General features: G+C 44.5%; 1 protein-coding gene across 1 annotated transcript in view; it reads left to right on the forward strand.

Moving 5' to 3' along the window:
- DYM (dymeclin) overlaps positions 1-15,285 on the forward strand; it is a 151,389-nt gene that overhangs the window by 117,391 nt on the left and 18,713 nt on the right. The window contains exons 15-16 of the mRNA XM_085212991.1: positions 8,649-8,831; positions 12,159-12,272. Coding sequence (XP_085069117.1) covers positions 8,649-8,831; positions 12,159-12,272 — 297 coding nt within the window. The remainder of the gene's footprint in view (positions 1-8,648; positions 8,832-12,158; positions 12,273-15,285) is intronic.

Consider the following 15,285-nt stretch of genomic DNA (forward strand, 5'->3'; position numbering starts at 1 on the left):
GTAAACATTCAGTTTTTGGTTGGTTAATGTTGCTTTAAAAAATAATAATGAAAAAATCATTTTCTTTAACACAATCTCATCAACTGAAAATGTATCTGTCCTCTGTCTTGCTGTGGGGCTGGTGTTAATATTACCTTTAGTGTTACACTATTTACTTGCTAAGGCACCAAATGATGGTGTGAGGGAAAGTAGAATTCTTTGGAAGCAGTCAGCGACATAGAAAAATGGTCTTGGTGTGAAGTGAAGAAGAATACAGAAATTGGACAGGAAGTAGCAATTCTTGACATGATATGGAAGGTAAAAATACAGCACTTTAAAGACTCTATGTGATTATAATTGCACAAATGTGTAATTAAATTGCATATTAACTCATGCATCCATTGGGATAAAGAAAGACCTGTGTTTTCATTCGTTATTATGGCATCTGCCGTTGGAGCATTTAACTCTGCAACTTTAATTGTAAAGCAATAATGGGAAGTTGATTCATTATTGTTGTTGTTTAATTGACGTCAATGCTAACTTTTTTTTCCCCTAACTTTTTGAAGTCAAAGAAATGTAAGAAAGAAAAAAGCTGGTAGTCATTCCACATCAGCCAATGAAATACCAAACATCAAGCCGCTTCAGGGAAACATCTTTTAAAATGTTCAGGGAAACATCTTATATAATGTTCATAAAGAGGAAAGCTCTGATAGGTGACCTTCATTCAGTCATGCTGTACTCTGATCCCCTGCTCTGCTGGGAGATGTATGTTGTTGCACTACTTTCCTCCAAAGCGGAGAGGTATAGGATTTTTTTTATTGCCATTCAAATATGCTACTGGAATGTAGTGGAGGTTATGTACAACTCTTGTACATACTTAGGCTTGAGCCAAAGCGGAGTGTGGCCTGCCTCTGAAAAATAGGACATCTCCAAAGACACAGTGTTCTGCCTCATTTTTCTTGAAATAACACTTGTATGTAGTGTACAAGGTCTGCTGCACTCATATTATACACATTCATGTGCATAATAACCCAAACACTTGACCTTAATTGGTTTGCTAAGAACAAGAACCAACTGTTCTGTTCTGTGGAGCAAAACCCCACCATCCTATTCTGTGGAACAAAACCCAACCATCCTGTTTGATGGAATAAAACCAAACCATCAGATTCTATAGAACAAGAACAAACCATCCTATAACCAGACATTCTGAATAAAACCCAGCCCTCCCACTCTATAGTACAACCAGCCATTCTATTCTGTAGAACAGAAACCAACCTTCCTATTCTGTAGAATGAGAACCATCCAACCCATTCTATAGAACAAGAACCCAACCTTCACATTCTGTACAACAAGAACCAGCCTAGAGAAAAGTCTTTAAATTACCCATCAGCAGCTCATTCAAAGCATTGGTAGAGAAATTAGGGACATATGCATTGCAGAGAAAATCAAAAGCTGGCATCAGAAGAAAGAGTTGCAGTTTTTCCCATTATGAGAGTCTTCGTCCCTCATCTTACCTATGTCTGTCGCTACTGTGCGTAACAAACCAGAGTACATAAAATTCAATTTTGCTCCAAAATAGAAGAGTCTTCATAAATATTTCAGGAAATTGGATTTTGTTGGACAATGCATTTTTTCCCTGTATTTCTATTATGTTTTTTTTTTGCTTCAGAATCTGAAAAATGTCATCTGTTGATTATATTTTGGTTTTTAAATTAGTACCTGTGTGCACAAACTGCTAGAATTATGTTCTGTGGGTTTCAGCTTTTCCCAGTCTCAGTTATAAGGTCCATTTTGCAGTATAAATGCTGTGGCTGCTGTGTGCTTATAGACCACGAGCAGGAAGCTGAGCGCTGCTCATCAGCTCTTGTGTGATCAGAATTGATGCAGGACCCATATCCCATGTTCAGAGGAAATGCTCTTTGACAATAAGATAGAAAGTGGTAAAAACAGCATTTAACACAGAATCATAGACTCACTGAAGTTGGAAGAAAACTTTGAAGATCACCAAGTCCAACCATCAGCCCATCCCCAACACACCCACTAACCATGTCCTGCGTTTCTTTTAATAGTGAGCAGTTTTCCACTTGGATTAGTATGAAAACTTGGTGCAGTCCGTGGTTATTTTTGTGGATTCCATTGTCTCAGTGAAGTTTCTGCTCATAATCAGATTCAGAATTGCTCAGAGTGGTACTTTGAGTGGAGCAAAACTGCCATATGTAGAAGGCAATGATGGTTTTTGAATTTCATAGCAAAGATGCTGAACCGTAGCATTTAATCAGTGAGGAACCAGGCAGAATTTCTAAATTTGGCTTCTTTGCAGTTGACAGCTCTGGTGAGGGGTTGATATTTGTTTAGTTCATTTTTATGCTTTCTTGATTAAATTAGACACCAAAGTGAGGTCCGTAGCAGGGAGTGATTTTCTTGAATGACAGTGATGGGTTCATTAGATGTGTTGATGTGGTCTACCTGGACTTCAGTAAGGCCTTTGACACTGTCCCCCATAACATTCTCGTGGAGAAGCTGGCTGCCCATGGACTGAATGGGTGTACGCTCTGCTGGGTGAAGTAGTGGCTGGATGGCTGGGCCCAAAGAGTCGTGGTCAGTGGAGTTGGATCTAGTTGGCGGTCGGTCACGAGCGGTGTCCCCCAAGGCTCAGTACTGGGGCTGCTTCTGTTTAACATCTTCACTGATGATCTTGATGACGGGATTGAGTGCACCCTCAGTAAGTTGGCAGACGACAACAAGCTGGGAGGGAGTGTTGATCTGCCAGAGGGGAGAAGGGCACTGCAGAGGGACCTGGGCAGACTGGATCGATGGGCCAAGGTTAACGGCATGAGTTTCAATAGGGCCAAGTGTCGGGTCCTGCATTTTGGTCACAACAACCCCAGGCAACCCTACAGGGGGGAGGTGTGGCTGGAAAGCTGCCCGATGGAAAGGAACCTTGGTGTTCTGATGGACAGTGGGCTGAACGAGAGCCAGCAGTGTGCCCTGGTGGCCAAGAAGGCCGATGGCATCCTGGCTTGGATCAGGAGTGGTGTGGTGAGCAGGACCAGGGAAGTCATCCTGCCCTGTACTCAGCATTGGTGAGGCCTCACCTCAAGTGCTGTGTTCAGTTTTGGGCACCTCAGTACAGAAAGGACGTGGAGGTACTGGAGCAGGTCCAGAGAAGAGCAACGAGGCAGGTGAAGGGCTGGAAAATCAGCCTTACGAAGAGAGGCTGAGGGAGCTGGGGCTGTTTAGTCTGGGGCAGAGGCGGCTGAGGGGAGACCTTACTGCCCTCTTCCAGTACCTGAAAGGTGCTTACAGTGAGAGCGGGGTAGGTCTCTTCTCACTGGTGACAGGTGACAAGACGAGGGGAAATGGCCTCCAGTTGCACCAAGGTAAGTTTAGGTTGGACGTTGGGAAACACTTCTTTACAGAAAGGGTGGTTAAACATTGGAATAGGCTCCCCAGGGAGGTGGTTGAGTCACCGTCCCTGGATGTGTTTAAGAGCCGTTTGGATGTGGTGCTCGGAGATCTGATTTAGCAGAGGGCTGTTAGAGTTAGGGTTCTATGGGTAGGCTGTGGTTGGACCTGATGATCCTTGAGGTCCCTTCCAACCTGAGTAATTCTGTGATTCTATGATTCTATGATTAGAAACACTCTTAGATGTATGTGTTGCAGTGAGTGCCATAGTTGTTACTGCCTAATATAGTAGCAAGGGTGAAGGAAATAGTTGATATTATAGGATATAGTCAGAGATGATGCATAAACAAAGAGGCTGCAGGGATCTGATGGATGCGTTACAATCCTGTAACTGCTGTACTGCACAGAGGAGGGTTTGGGTGATGTGAAGGAAAAATGTGAAAGCTGTTTGGTTGAAGCTGTTAATTGGTCTTTGCTGCCTTTTTCCAAGATGTTGTGCTTTTCTGTCTTCTTTCTGAAAGAAATAAGGGCTTCTATACTTCTACTCAGTATCACATAGGGTAATAATGCAAAAAATGTGGGGTGTTCCTTTTTTGGAGAATCACTTGCTTCCAAGAGGTTCATCAGTAGTCATCTTCAAGGAGCAAGCTTTTAGGTCTAGGCAGTTCATTAAGTAAAGGTTACATATTAAATGCAAAAATGTGAAACGTGATGTGGACGTTACGTAAGACCTGCTGTGCAATTTAAAGAACAAATCAGGAAGTGTCGGAGTTTCAGTTCGTGTAGCAGTAGTTATTGCATAAAACCTCCCAACAGCTCTCCTGGTGACAATTTACAGCTATGTTGGATGTGGAGCGCTGGAATAAGAAACTTTTTCATTTGAGTAACTTCTTTAAAGTCCATGAACTCTGCTCAGGATAGACAGGTTCTGTTAATTAAAGCCTATATCACAATTATCTGCCTGCCCTCGGATGGTGGAGGTGGGGTTTCACGTGAAACTCATCCTTTCCTGTTCTACCAGTCAAACTAAACAGCATCTTCGCATACCTCTAGGGAATACTGAATCGTAGAATCACAGAATCATGGAGGCTGGATCCAGGATCACCAGATCCAACCCCAACCCATCCCCACATAGCCCTAACCGTGTCCCTCATCTGCTTCATTTCAAGGAGAAGTAGAAAATCTTTAGGGAGAACTTTTCCTTTCAGCAGCAAGAAGACTTCACCTTATTTCAAGTGTGATTTGAGAACAATACAATTCACAGGTTTAACTTGAATTTTCTACAGTATGAATATAATCATTGCCATCTTTCCTAGTGATGGTTGCCTCCCAGGTTTTACAGGACCTTATAATTTGTCATTTTGGCATCTGCAAATAGCTGGAGAAGGAAGCTTGCCAACCCTTGGCTTTCTAGCATGGAATTCAGCATTGGGATTAGATGGGAGGTTCCTGAAAATGGAGTTTGGAATCAAAAGCCCAGATGCTGGGCTGGGATGAAATGCTAGAAAGCAGGACTATCTATAGTTCTCCATCATAAAACACCTTCTGCAGTTGCCTGATTGAATCCCAGTGTATGAAAAATGCCAAGGTCTGAGTCTCTCCGTCACTTCAGTGCCGTGTCATCATTTAGGGTCTGTCTGAGTGCTTGATCTTTCCTTTGAAAGTAGAGAAGGCCTACTAACAGAACAGCTTAGGAAACACCATTCTAGGCCAAAGTCTAGAAACTTCAGGCTGACTTGGGAGCCTGACTTACTGGGGATCAATTAAAGTATTGCAATGTGAAGAGTTTTAGCACTGGGATTTGAAAGAGTAAGTGCACAAAAGTGAAGCAGTAGCCAGGTGATGAGCAGTGGGCTACAGACTGCCTATAAAGGAGTCAGAACCATGAAATTGCATGGGGTGTTCTTATAAAAGAGTTGCAGAGTTGCACCTTCACTCAGGTACCTGCATGTCCTCAGAAACAGCTTGATGCTTTCCTGCCATGGGATGGCTTGACAAAACTGAGTTCAGTTTTGAGGAATAGTTCAGTTTTGCTTCCATGCAAGCCCTAAATTTTCTCCCTCAATACCTAACTTTCCCACCGTTTAACATTATGACCAAAAGTTGTCTTGGTTTGACATAAACAAACCAAGACTACTGTGCTGCATATATGCCACTAAAGTAGAGGGGACAGAATCTCATTTAAACTATTACATGTGTTGTCGTGGAACTGGAGAAGGGCCATTCACTGTAAGGCTGCAACCTTCATTCCACCTTTTCTCTCTGTATTCTCTCATCGACATGGCAGCATTGCCACGAGCAGTCTGCCAAATCCAACCTGAATGCCACATGGGCAGCCCTCCTTTTTTCTCCTAAGAGTGAGTAACAGTGAGAAGCTGGAGAGTTGCCTTGGAATTCTCTGGAATCAGGGCATCATTACCTCTTTACTGTATTTCAGTAAGGACAACAGTGGTATTCCAGGATGCTCCAGCTCTCCCCAAGGGTTGCCTTAGGTTTCTGCCTACAATCTGTGTGTTTCTTGTTAGTGTTTATCAAACTCACATTTTTGGGTATGGATTTTGGTTTTTTGTTTTTTGTTTTTCTTTCTTGTTTGCAGATTACATTCTCATTTCTGCCCGCATTTTGTTTCCCTCTGTATTGTGTCTGCCTGTTTCCAGGCAGCCACTATCGCTTGTTTGTTCCTTTTTCCTCTAACAAAGAGGCACTAGCAGCCCAGAACTGTGCCTGGCTCATCTTTATCTGGGATGGGGAAATAATGGAGACATAATAGCACGGTCAGAAGAGTAATACGGAGACACAGCCATCGGTGAGACTGCTCTCTGCCTGTGGCTGCTGCCTTGTTCCACGTGCAACCAGAACACGAGCAGGCTTCTGCCTTTTGCCTAGCTCCTTCTGTTGGAAAATGGGGATATTTGTGAGAAGTGATTACATTTAATTTCTACCCAGAAGAAGAAACACGAGGCTTTATCTATGGTTACCAGCGGTAATGGCAGCACTATGCCTGCGTCTCCTTCCCATTCTTTGGGAGGTTTTCATCTCAGATGGAAATTTACTTTTCTTTTGGGCTTCTATCTCAGAAAGTGGGCAATCAGCCCTTAGCTTCCACATTTCTCGTAATGATGGACATAGTTATCTCTAAGCACATAAACAAAAAAAAAACTGGAGCAGACTTGCACTCATTGCTGTTGATGGAGGCATCATTCTGAGAGCTGTTTGGTAAAGGAATACTGCAATTATTTGCAATGTGAATGGCTCATGAATTTGTCAATAATAAGCAGTGGGAAAGTACTACTACTTCTAATTGCTGCTTTAATAGATAGAAACTCGCCTACCAGTCCTCTCCAACATCAATATCTGGCTTTTCCTATAGCAGCCTGTGCAATCCAAAAGCAGTGTTCCTGCAGGGTTGTTGTGCTGATGCTTTGGCCATCCGCGTTTTGCGTTTCAGCTGTGCTCAGCTGCTCTGGGAATCAATCTGCAGGGCAACAAACTTTTTTTCTCTGCCAGAGCGAGATGTTTTTGTAACCTTCATTCTATCTGTCCCGACACGGTGTCTGTATGTGGAGGTGTCATTCCCTGATACTGCAGATGCAGACCAACAAACGCACGCAGCGTTTATCTGCCCTTCCAGCATTTCTCCGTTGTCTCATCCGTAGCTTTCTGCTTGTTTTTTCGCCTGTTTTGGAAACTTGTAAGCCTTTGCAGATTCTTCTGTAATCACTAACTATAGGAGCATGCAGCTCTACAGATAATAGACGAGGGATGCTGAGATTCAGTCCCGCGTCTGTTATTTTGGAGCTTATTCTTAGCAAATTCCATTCCTTGTGTAAGGTGCTCTTAGACCACAGGGACGGCTGTTCAACAACTGGGCAGCTTTGAGTGACCTTACAACTACCAAAATAAAGCCTTCAGTGAAGGGAAGCATCCTTTAAACTTTAACATCTGGTTTCAGATGCTTGTAGAGCACCTGTGCCATAGTGGTGAGAGAGTTTCTCTTTTCATATGTGCACGTGCTGCCAACCTGGTGATTTTGGGAAGCATCCTTGCTTTGTATTCGCACTGTGTAGGGGAGGTACACGGGGTTGTAGGATTTGCAACCATCCTGTGCGTTTTAGGATACTATCTCAGTCACTGGGTCATCCTGCTGCACTGAAAAGTGAGCTAAGGCACTGCTCAGAGCTTCTTGAAAGCCACCATAACACACCTTATTGTGAAATAAATGCAAGTCGATGGGCAGATACTGCTTGACCTGTGAGTTAAGCAGATCTTGGTGTTTCTTCAGATTCCAGCTGAAGCAGCTGTTCCAGGTTTTGTCCAGTACTTTGCGTTATTTGCATTTAATGGCATCTAACTGGGATGCTATTTCACAGCACTCAAACTAGAAGGCTACAGAGCACCCACCTATGTTCTGAACTGCTTCAGTCAAAGGAGAATGCAATCCCATGGACAGGTGAAGTAGCTGTGGTGATTGGTTTGTGAGGGTTTCTGCCTGCATTGTTAGTGTCAGCACAGCAGTAATTCCAGTAGTTGAGGCTGAGTCTTGAAAAAGGAGATCCTCACATTCAGGAAGGAATCTGTAACCTCCACAGTGAGACAGACAGCATTGCTAAACAGGCATAGAGGGGAGTTTTGGGGTTTGACTCAATGACTGCAGAGGTTTTTTCCAGTCCTAATGTTTCTGTGAATCCAGCAGAAATCTGTCACAAGTATGGCCTCATTACCACGTACTTAAGTGCCTTTTCTGAGTGATAACTCAGAAAATGACTGCTTTGCAGGTAGTAAGAGTAGATGCCAATGGTTTCAGTGCTCCTACCATGCAGAAAAACTCAACTGTTGGTGTGATTCACATTCCTGGCAGACCTGTAGGGTCTCGCAGCCTGTTGTTTGATGTGCTGGAGGGACCTTATTCCTCCCTGATCGGGACCAAACATAAAATGTGTTGAATTAAATGTATGCTGATATGTTGGAAGACCAAGACTGCTTAATGATTCAATGAATTTGGCTACGATATTTGCTCATTGGGATGAGCCAGTGGCTCTGGCTGAGAGAAGCAAGCTATGCGGCTGAACACTGTGTTTTCCAGATAAAATTTTGGTGATTTCAGGAGAAAACAGATCTCTTTGCCAATACTCAGGGATGCTGGGTTAGCTCACCATTGAGACACTGACCAGCCAATAGCTCTGTTAGTCACTGTGAACTGTCCTTGTTACCCAATGTGTTTTACAATGGAAAAGGGCACACTCACCTTTATTTCTTTCTTGCAGGCACAAGACCTGAATGTGATTGAGGAGGTGATCCGGATGATGCTGGAGATCATCAACTCCTGCCTGACCAACTCCCTCCATCACAACCCCAACCTGGTGTACGCGCTGCTCTACAAGCGCGATCTGTTTGAGCAATTCCGGACCCACCCCTCCTTCCAGGACATCATGCAGAACATAGATCTCGTGGGTGATCCCTTATTTCGAGGCTGCGCATGCTTTTTTATTTGATCTTTTTATTATTTTTGGAGGTGGGAAATACCTATCATATCTATACTGATTCTTATCTCTAAACTGGAGAGAAATGGGTTCGAAGGCTGGGCTATTTGGAGGATAAAGAATTGGTTGGATGGCTGCAGCCAGAGAGCTGTGGTCAGTGGCTCGACATGCAGGTGGGTGCAGTGATGAGTGGTTCCCTCAGGGGTCTGATTGGAACTGGTGCTCTTCAACATCTTTAAGAGTGACACAGATGATGGGACGGAGTTCAGTCTCAGCAGTTTGCAGATGACACCACGCTGAGTGGTGCAGCTGACACAGCAGAGGGAAGGGATGTCATCCAGAGGGACCTGGACAGGCTTGAAAAGCAGGCCCACATGAACCTAATGAGGTTCAGCAAGGCCAAGTGCGGGGTGCTGTGTCAGGGCAATCCCAGGTGCGTACAGGCTGGGAGAAGAACTCACTGAGAGCAGGCCCATGGAGAAGGATTTGGGAGTTTTAAACTAAAAGAGGGAAGATTTAGGTCAGGTGTGAGGAGGAAACTCCTCATTCAGAGTGGTGAGGCCCTGGCTCTGCTGCCCGAAGGGCTGTCGGTGCCCCATCCCTGGAGGTGTCCCAGGCCATAGGGGACCCTGAGCAGCCTGACCTGTTGGGGGCAGCCAGCCCACAGCAGGGGTGGGTCTGGGGAGCTTTAGGGTCCCTTCCAACCCAACCATTCAGTAGTTCTGTGATCGTTAAGTTCCCTTCCAACCCAACCTTTGTGTGATTCTATGACAGAGAGAGACCTCTTCTGCTTGTCCAGTACCAGGCAAATCCTGGTGGCCAAGTCCTTCCACCTGCCAGCTTCGTGCCTCCCACGGAAAGCAGCGTGTCCTTTCCTTTGTTACAGCTAAATGTAGGTTTTCCTCAGCAATTTAAACAGTTACAGTTCCTCCTCAAATGTATTTAATGCAGGGTTACAGCATAATGCCAATTACATTCTAAAACTATTTAAAGCTTTCCAAGGGAGCACACTGCTTTTTTAAATAGCTCCTTTGTTACCGAAGCAAGGATGTTAAAAAAAAAAAAAAAAAAAAAAAAAAAGATTTTCTAAAGAATCTACCTGTCACCAGTTGGCAAGTGCTGAGAGCTCTCAGGCTTGCAGATCTGAATAAGAGATGGCATTCAGCTGACTCCTTTTCCACCCTGCCATGTCCTCTAGTTCATACAGGGACGGTAGCCACAAATGCCTCTTCTGGAATGTCCTGCCTATCACTCATCTCTTGCTTTTCTCCTGAACCATATCTCTTTGCAGTACTGTGCTGTCAAGGTTAGAAAGAACGTGATGTGGAAACTCCAGTTCCATTTTGTCTGAAGAAGAATGATAAATAAAGATTAGAGATATGTATTACTATTTAAGGGGATATTTTTAACTTTAGTCTGCACATCAAAAATAGCAGTTCAGAATTCTGTGTAATTGTAACATGCTGTGCAAATATTGGGAGCTCTCCGGACTATAATATCTGTAACTCTAAAACACAGAAATCTTTAAAACACAGCCAGACTGGAGCATTTGGCTTCCTAAAATAGGATCCACCAGATTTCAGGTAGCACCTGCAAGCTTCCTTCATTTTTTTATGTATACATTTGATGATTGTGTTTTATCCTTCCGATTAAAGCCTAACACTAATTTTTGCCTTCGTTGTGGTTTAGCAAAACCTTTACATCTGAACTCAGCAATCTTCCTACCCCATTGCTTTTTGCAAGGATTAGCAATCAACAGCGCTGCAGTCCATCCCTGTCTGTAAGGATGCAAACCCTGCTGCATCAGCCAGGGGAAGGGAATTCTTGCCTTACTCGACCATGGCGATATCAAGAGAGCCAGGCAGGCCAAGCCTGTATTTTTCATTGAATGATTGCTGTGTTTCTGCTGTATAAAACAGAACCAAAACATCTCTTCCTGTTCCACTCAGTTGTTTTGCAGCGTCTAGAGAAAGCTGCTCTGAGATCCAGCTGCCCAAAAAGGGGGCTAGCGCTTTGGAATCAGGAGAAGACCAACAAACCCAAATCGCAAAGCAGTCATGCCATCAGCTGCCTTTGTTTTGTGAGCAGCAGCTGAGCTAGGAGGTGCAATTAGGGCAATGGGTTCTGGCTCCAGCTGCCAGTTGCTGCAGAACAAATAGATTTTGCAGCCAATATACTTTTCCCCCTTTTACTTGGGAGTATTATCAGAGATTAGTTGGTGTGATGAGGCTGTAATTTAGACACCTGTGGGCATTGCCACTTTGCAGAGAAGGCTACAAATCAGGAAACCTAGCAACAGTGTGTGCAGAGAGTGGGTGCTGTGCATGGCTCCAACTAGGGGGCCAAGGACAGTGCAAAATGGCTCCAACCATCCTCTGGGGCCTTCTAAGGACCTGAGGGATTTAAGCTTTGCCCCATATCCATCATTCATATCTCTAGAGGAGGGGACGGTGTACCCAAAGTGTATTCTTTTGCAACAAAAGGAGCTCTGGAAGTGCAGGTTCTCATGTCTCCAGTGGAGAACTGTTGGCTGCTGTTTTGACTTACTGGGCTTAGAGAGCGATGCAAGTTGATCTGACCTAACTGTGGGCTGCTTTCAAGGATCAGCTGGGACACAAAAGTTGTGCTGAGGGGGATGCCTGGGGAAAATCAGCTTGGGCTCTTCAGGGGGAAATGCAGGAGAACACTGAGAGGGAGCATATGGGTCCTTGGTCCTGGGATTAGCCTCATGATGGGGGAGATACACGAGGATGGCTCACTTGGGGAGAATGGCAGCTTGGTGGGTTTGCTTTTTTTTTCCAGTTGCCATGGCTTTGAATCACCAAGTGAGTCCTGTAGACCCTTGAAGTTGTACTAAGACATTTAATGGCTGTTCTCGAGCCCTCTGTTGAGTAGACATTGTAAATACAGGAGTTTTGCTTCAATACTTGAAAACTAGAGTAAATTTCTGGCCCAAATTACAAAAAGTCAACAGGAGTGCCTTGAAAGTCCTGTGTGCTTGAGAAGGGTAAGAGCTGAATAATGCTGAGGTTTGCAGTGTTTGAAAACCTTATTTGACTAATTCAGCTGAATGTGTTCAACAGTGAATTCATCTACCCCTTCACAATACCCGCAGAACACTGACAGCTGGGCCAATGTCTCATCCACAGAGTGAACCTAATGATGTCCCAGCAATAACATACTGCTTTGAGAAGTGCAGAGACATCAACCCAGGAAAAGAAAACAATGGCTTTGTGTGTATATTGATACAAAGATCCCTTCCATTTGCTGACGTGCTCTGATTCTCTATCACAGGTGATCAGTTTCTTCAGCTCCCGGTTGGAGCACGCTGAAGCTGACCTGTCGGTGGAGCGCGTTCTGGAGATCATCAAGCAGGGAGCTGTGGCTTTGCCCAAGGACAGGCTCAGGGTAAGTGCTCAGCTCATCAGTTAACATATGCTGTTCCAGTTAATTACATACATACAGTTTGTATCTGTGACATTGGAACATCAGTAACAGTGGATGAGGGACTCCATGGTTGATCGCAATATCTGTGTGGTTTAATTATATGGCTGGTTTGTGCTAAACGTTGGGGTGAGTTTTCTTGATCAGTCATTAAATTGAAGTGTGTAGGAAGTAGGATTTGCTGAGACAGAGATTTTCTTCATCATATGTGTTACATGTAGTCTCACCTCTCTGCCCATTCAGATGTAATGAGGCTGTCATCATCCTCATTTTTATTGGCACATTCTTTCCCTGGTGTTCCACATCTCCATGTGGGTCTTTATAAAATGATACGAAGATGAATTCTGCAGGCTTCAGTCTTGGGTTCTGGATAAACCATCCCACTGGAAATCAGTTCAGGGCTGGTCAGCGCAGTGGTAAGCTGTGTGTAATCCTGAGCAGAGCCTCCATGGTCTTCTGAGAGCCTCAGATCCAGGAGGGATTCAGTGCCTTGATGGATTTTGTGAGGCCAAAATCCTTTATGGGCTGTGCAGTGCTTAAATGCTGTGATAACAAAATCTGTGCGAGTAGGTAAGGAAGTAAATAGGAGCAATATGGTGTTTTGTTGTTTTTGGTTTTTGTTTTTTTTTTTGTAACACAAACAACGTTTGCTTCTCCACTGTGCCAAGAATGTTTTAAATACTTCCTGGTCTCTGCGGAGCCGTTTCTGTTCTTACTCCATGATAAGAGTGCAGGAGTGTCTTCTCAAGCCTCATTTTTTTTGTGATAACTTCAGGAAAATACCATCTGATGAGACGTGCAGAGTACACGTGGCCACTGGCAATGGTGGTAATTAGTTTATACCCTGGTAATCCTGAAACACCCCGTGGGAATTGTTCAGCTGGCTGCATGCATGGTGTCTTTCCTGCAGCTCCCAGCGTCCCTGGGACAGTGTGTGCAGTGACTCGGCCAGGCTGAGTTACTTTGGAAGAAATGGCCTGCATTTTTGTGACAGCGTTTTCATACGTGCAAATAATTAAAAGCTCTTTTGTTATGGGACTGCAGTGACTGCTGACAGAGCCATCAGTAAATGAGTTTGTTGCTTAGGAAAAAAAAAAAGAAGAATGGGCTTTCGTGTTGGGTCACAGTTTACAGAAGTGTTGTTTCAGGAGTGAAATCCCCTCAGGTTTACATTGTGTGCACCAATGGCTTGGTCTTTCATTGGTTGCTTTCTTGCCTGGAGAAAGCTGGTGACACTGACCTGCATCTGTAATTGCTGCATTAATTTGTAGAGGCACAAACTCCCTTTCTCTCTAATAGCATTGCTGTTGAATAGCACTTAGTTCCCCTCTACAGACATCACATGGTAAGCCTTAGTGCCATCTGCCCTTCTCTTGTAGGGGTCTTCCAAGCCTCACCGTTTCTCAGGTCTTCCCACTGCAGTCTCTGAGGTTTCAAGGGGAAGCTCTTCCAAAGCTTGACAAAACCACAGTGAGATCAGACTAACGATAGAGTTGCACAATAGTGCTGGCAGCTCCGAGGAATTTCAGCAGCTAAATAGAGGAGAAAGCTTTAATCCTCGTGTCTGTAATGACACTCTGGGCATGTCTGGATGGGTGGAGAAGCCCTACCCACGTTGGCTCAATGCACAATGGGCTCAGTGAGCTCCCGTGTGTGAGCTGGAGACTGTCTTGATGCACAGACCAACCAACAATGTCTGCTGAAGGACATTTTTCTAAAAGACCTTGGTTTGGGCATGGCCAGCTCAGGGAAGTGGATTCTGGAGCTGGCTGCTATCAACTTCAGGGATGTATGGAGGAATGGGTTGCATTGGGGTTGACATGACCCACGTGGATTTACAGAGTACAAGGTGATGGAGTTTAGTCCTGAGAATTTTTGGATCAGCTTTTCAGTTAATTACTAAGTAATTTTCAGGCCATTGTTGCTTTTTCACAGAATCACAGAATGTCCCAAGTTGGAAGGTGCCCACAGGGATCACTGAGTCCAACCCCTGGCTTTACACAGCACCACCTAAACTCAAACCCTATGGCTCAGAGCAGAGTACAGATGTTTCATGAGCTCTGGCAGCTGTAGGGAGCTTAAGGCCCGTGAGGGGCTGTAGGGCCGTGAGGGGCTGTAGGGCTATGTGGGAGCTGCAGGCCACTTTGAGACCTCCCCTTAAAGCAAGGGACCTTGGCCATTGCTCACACTCCATTGCTCATACTCTCAGACCCTTCCCCATCTCCCTTTAGGTGCTGAAGTGCTCTAAAGGAGTGGTGTTTCTGCATGGTTGATTCTAAGTCTAGATTGGACTCGGTGATCTCTGTGGTCATCTTAGAGGTCTTTTCCAACTTTGACCATTCTATGATTCTGCTGCTTCCTAGAAATTGCCATCTTCAACTTAAGCTCTTTGAGGGAGGTGCTGGAGGGTCCTCATTTGGGAAAACAGGCAGTGAAGCAGAGTTTTAACTCCCTTGCTTCTCTGCAACCCAAACAGTGGTACTTTTTCTCATGTATAAGTATACAATTTATGCACAGATAAATATAGTGAATGTTTTCCTGCTGCCTATCTTGGCTTTTGTTGAGGAAGTGAGCATTCAAGAAGCGTTCTGTGCAATCAGATCTGGAGTCTGTTGCTCATGCGATCGTTCCAACATGAATAAAGGTAACCTAAAAATAACTGCACTCACCACCATGATCTCAATCTGCATAATGGAGCTTATCAGTGCGATAGCACACCTCAGTGCTCCTTTCCCTGTGGGAAACACTGTGTGACATAAGGGACATGTGTATTAGCAGCAGGTCATGTATGTGGGCCTATGCCTGCAAACAGTTGTAGGGAAATGAGAGATGCAAGTCCTATTTTCCCTTCAGTCCTGGAGCAAACACGACTACCGTGGAAGACAAACAATGTAATGAACGTTATTTTAAGCTTCTAGCTCGTGCTGTGGGAGGCAAAGAAATCCAAGCTGGATAATTGGCCTTGTAGAAGATTTTT

The sequence above is a fragment of the Meleagris gallopavo genome, chromosome Z (assembly GCF_905368555.1).
Source record: "Meleagris gallopavo chromosome Z, MGAL_WU_HG_1.1, whole genome shotgun sequence".
Lineage (NCBI taxonomy): Eukaryota > Metazoa > Chordata > Aves > Galliformes > Phasianidae > Meleagris > Meleagris gallopavo.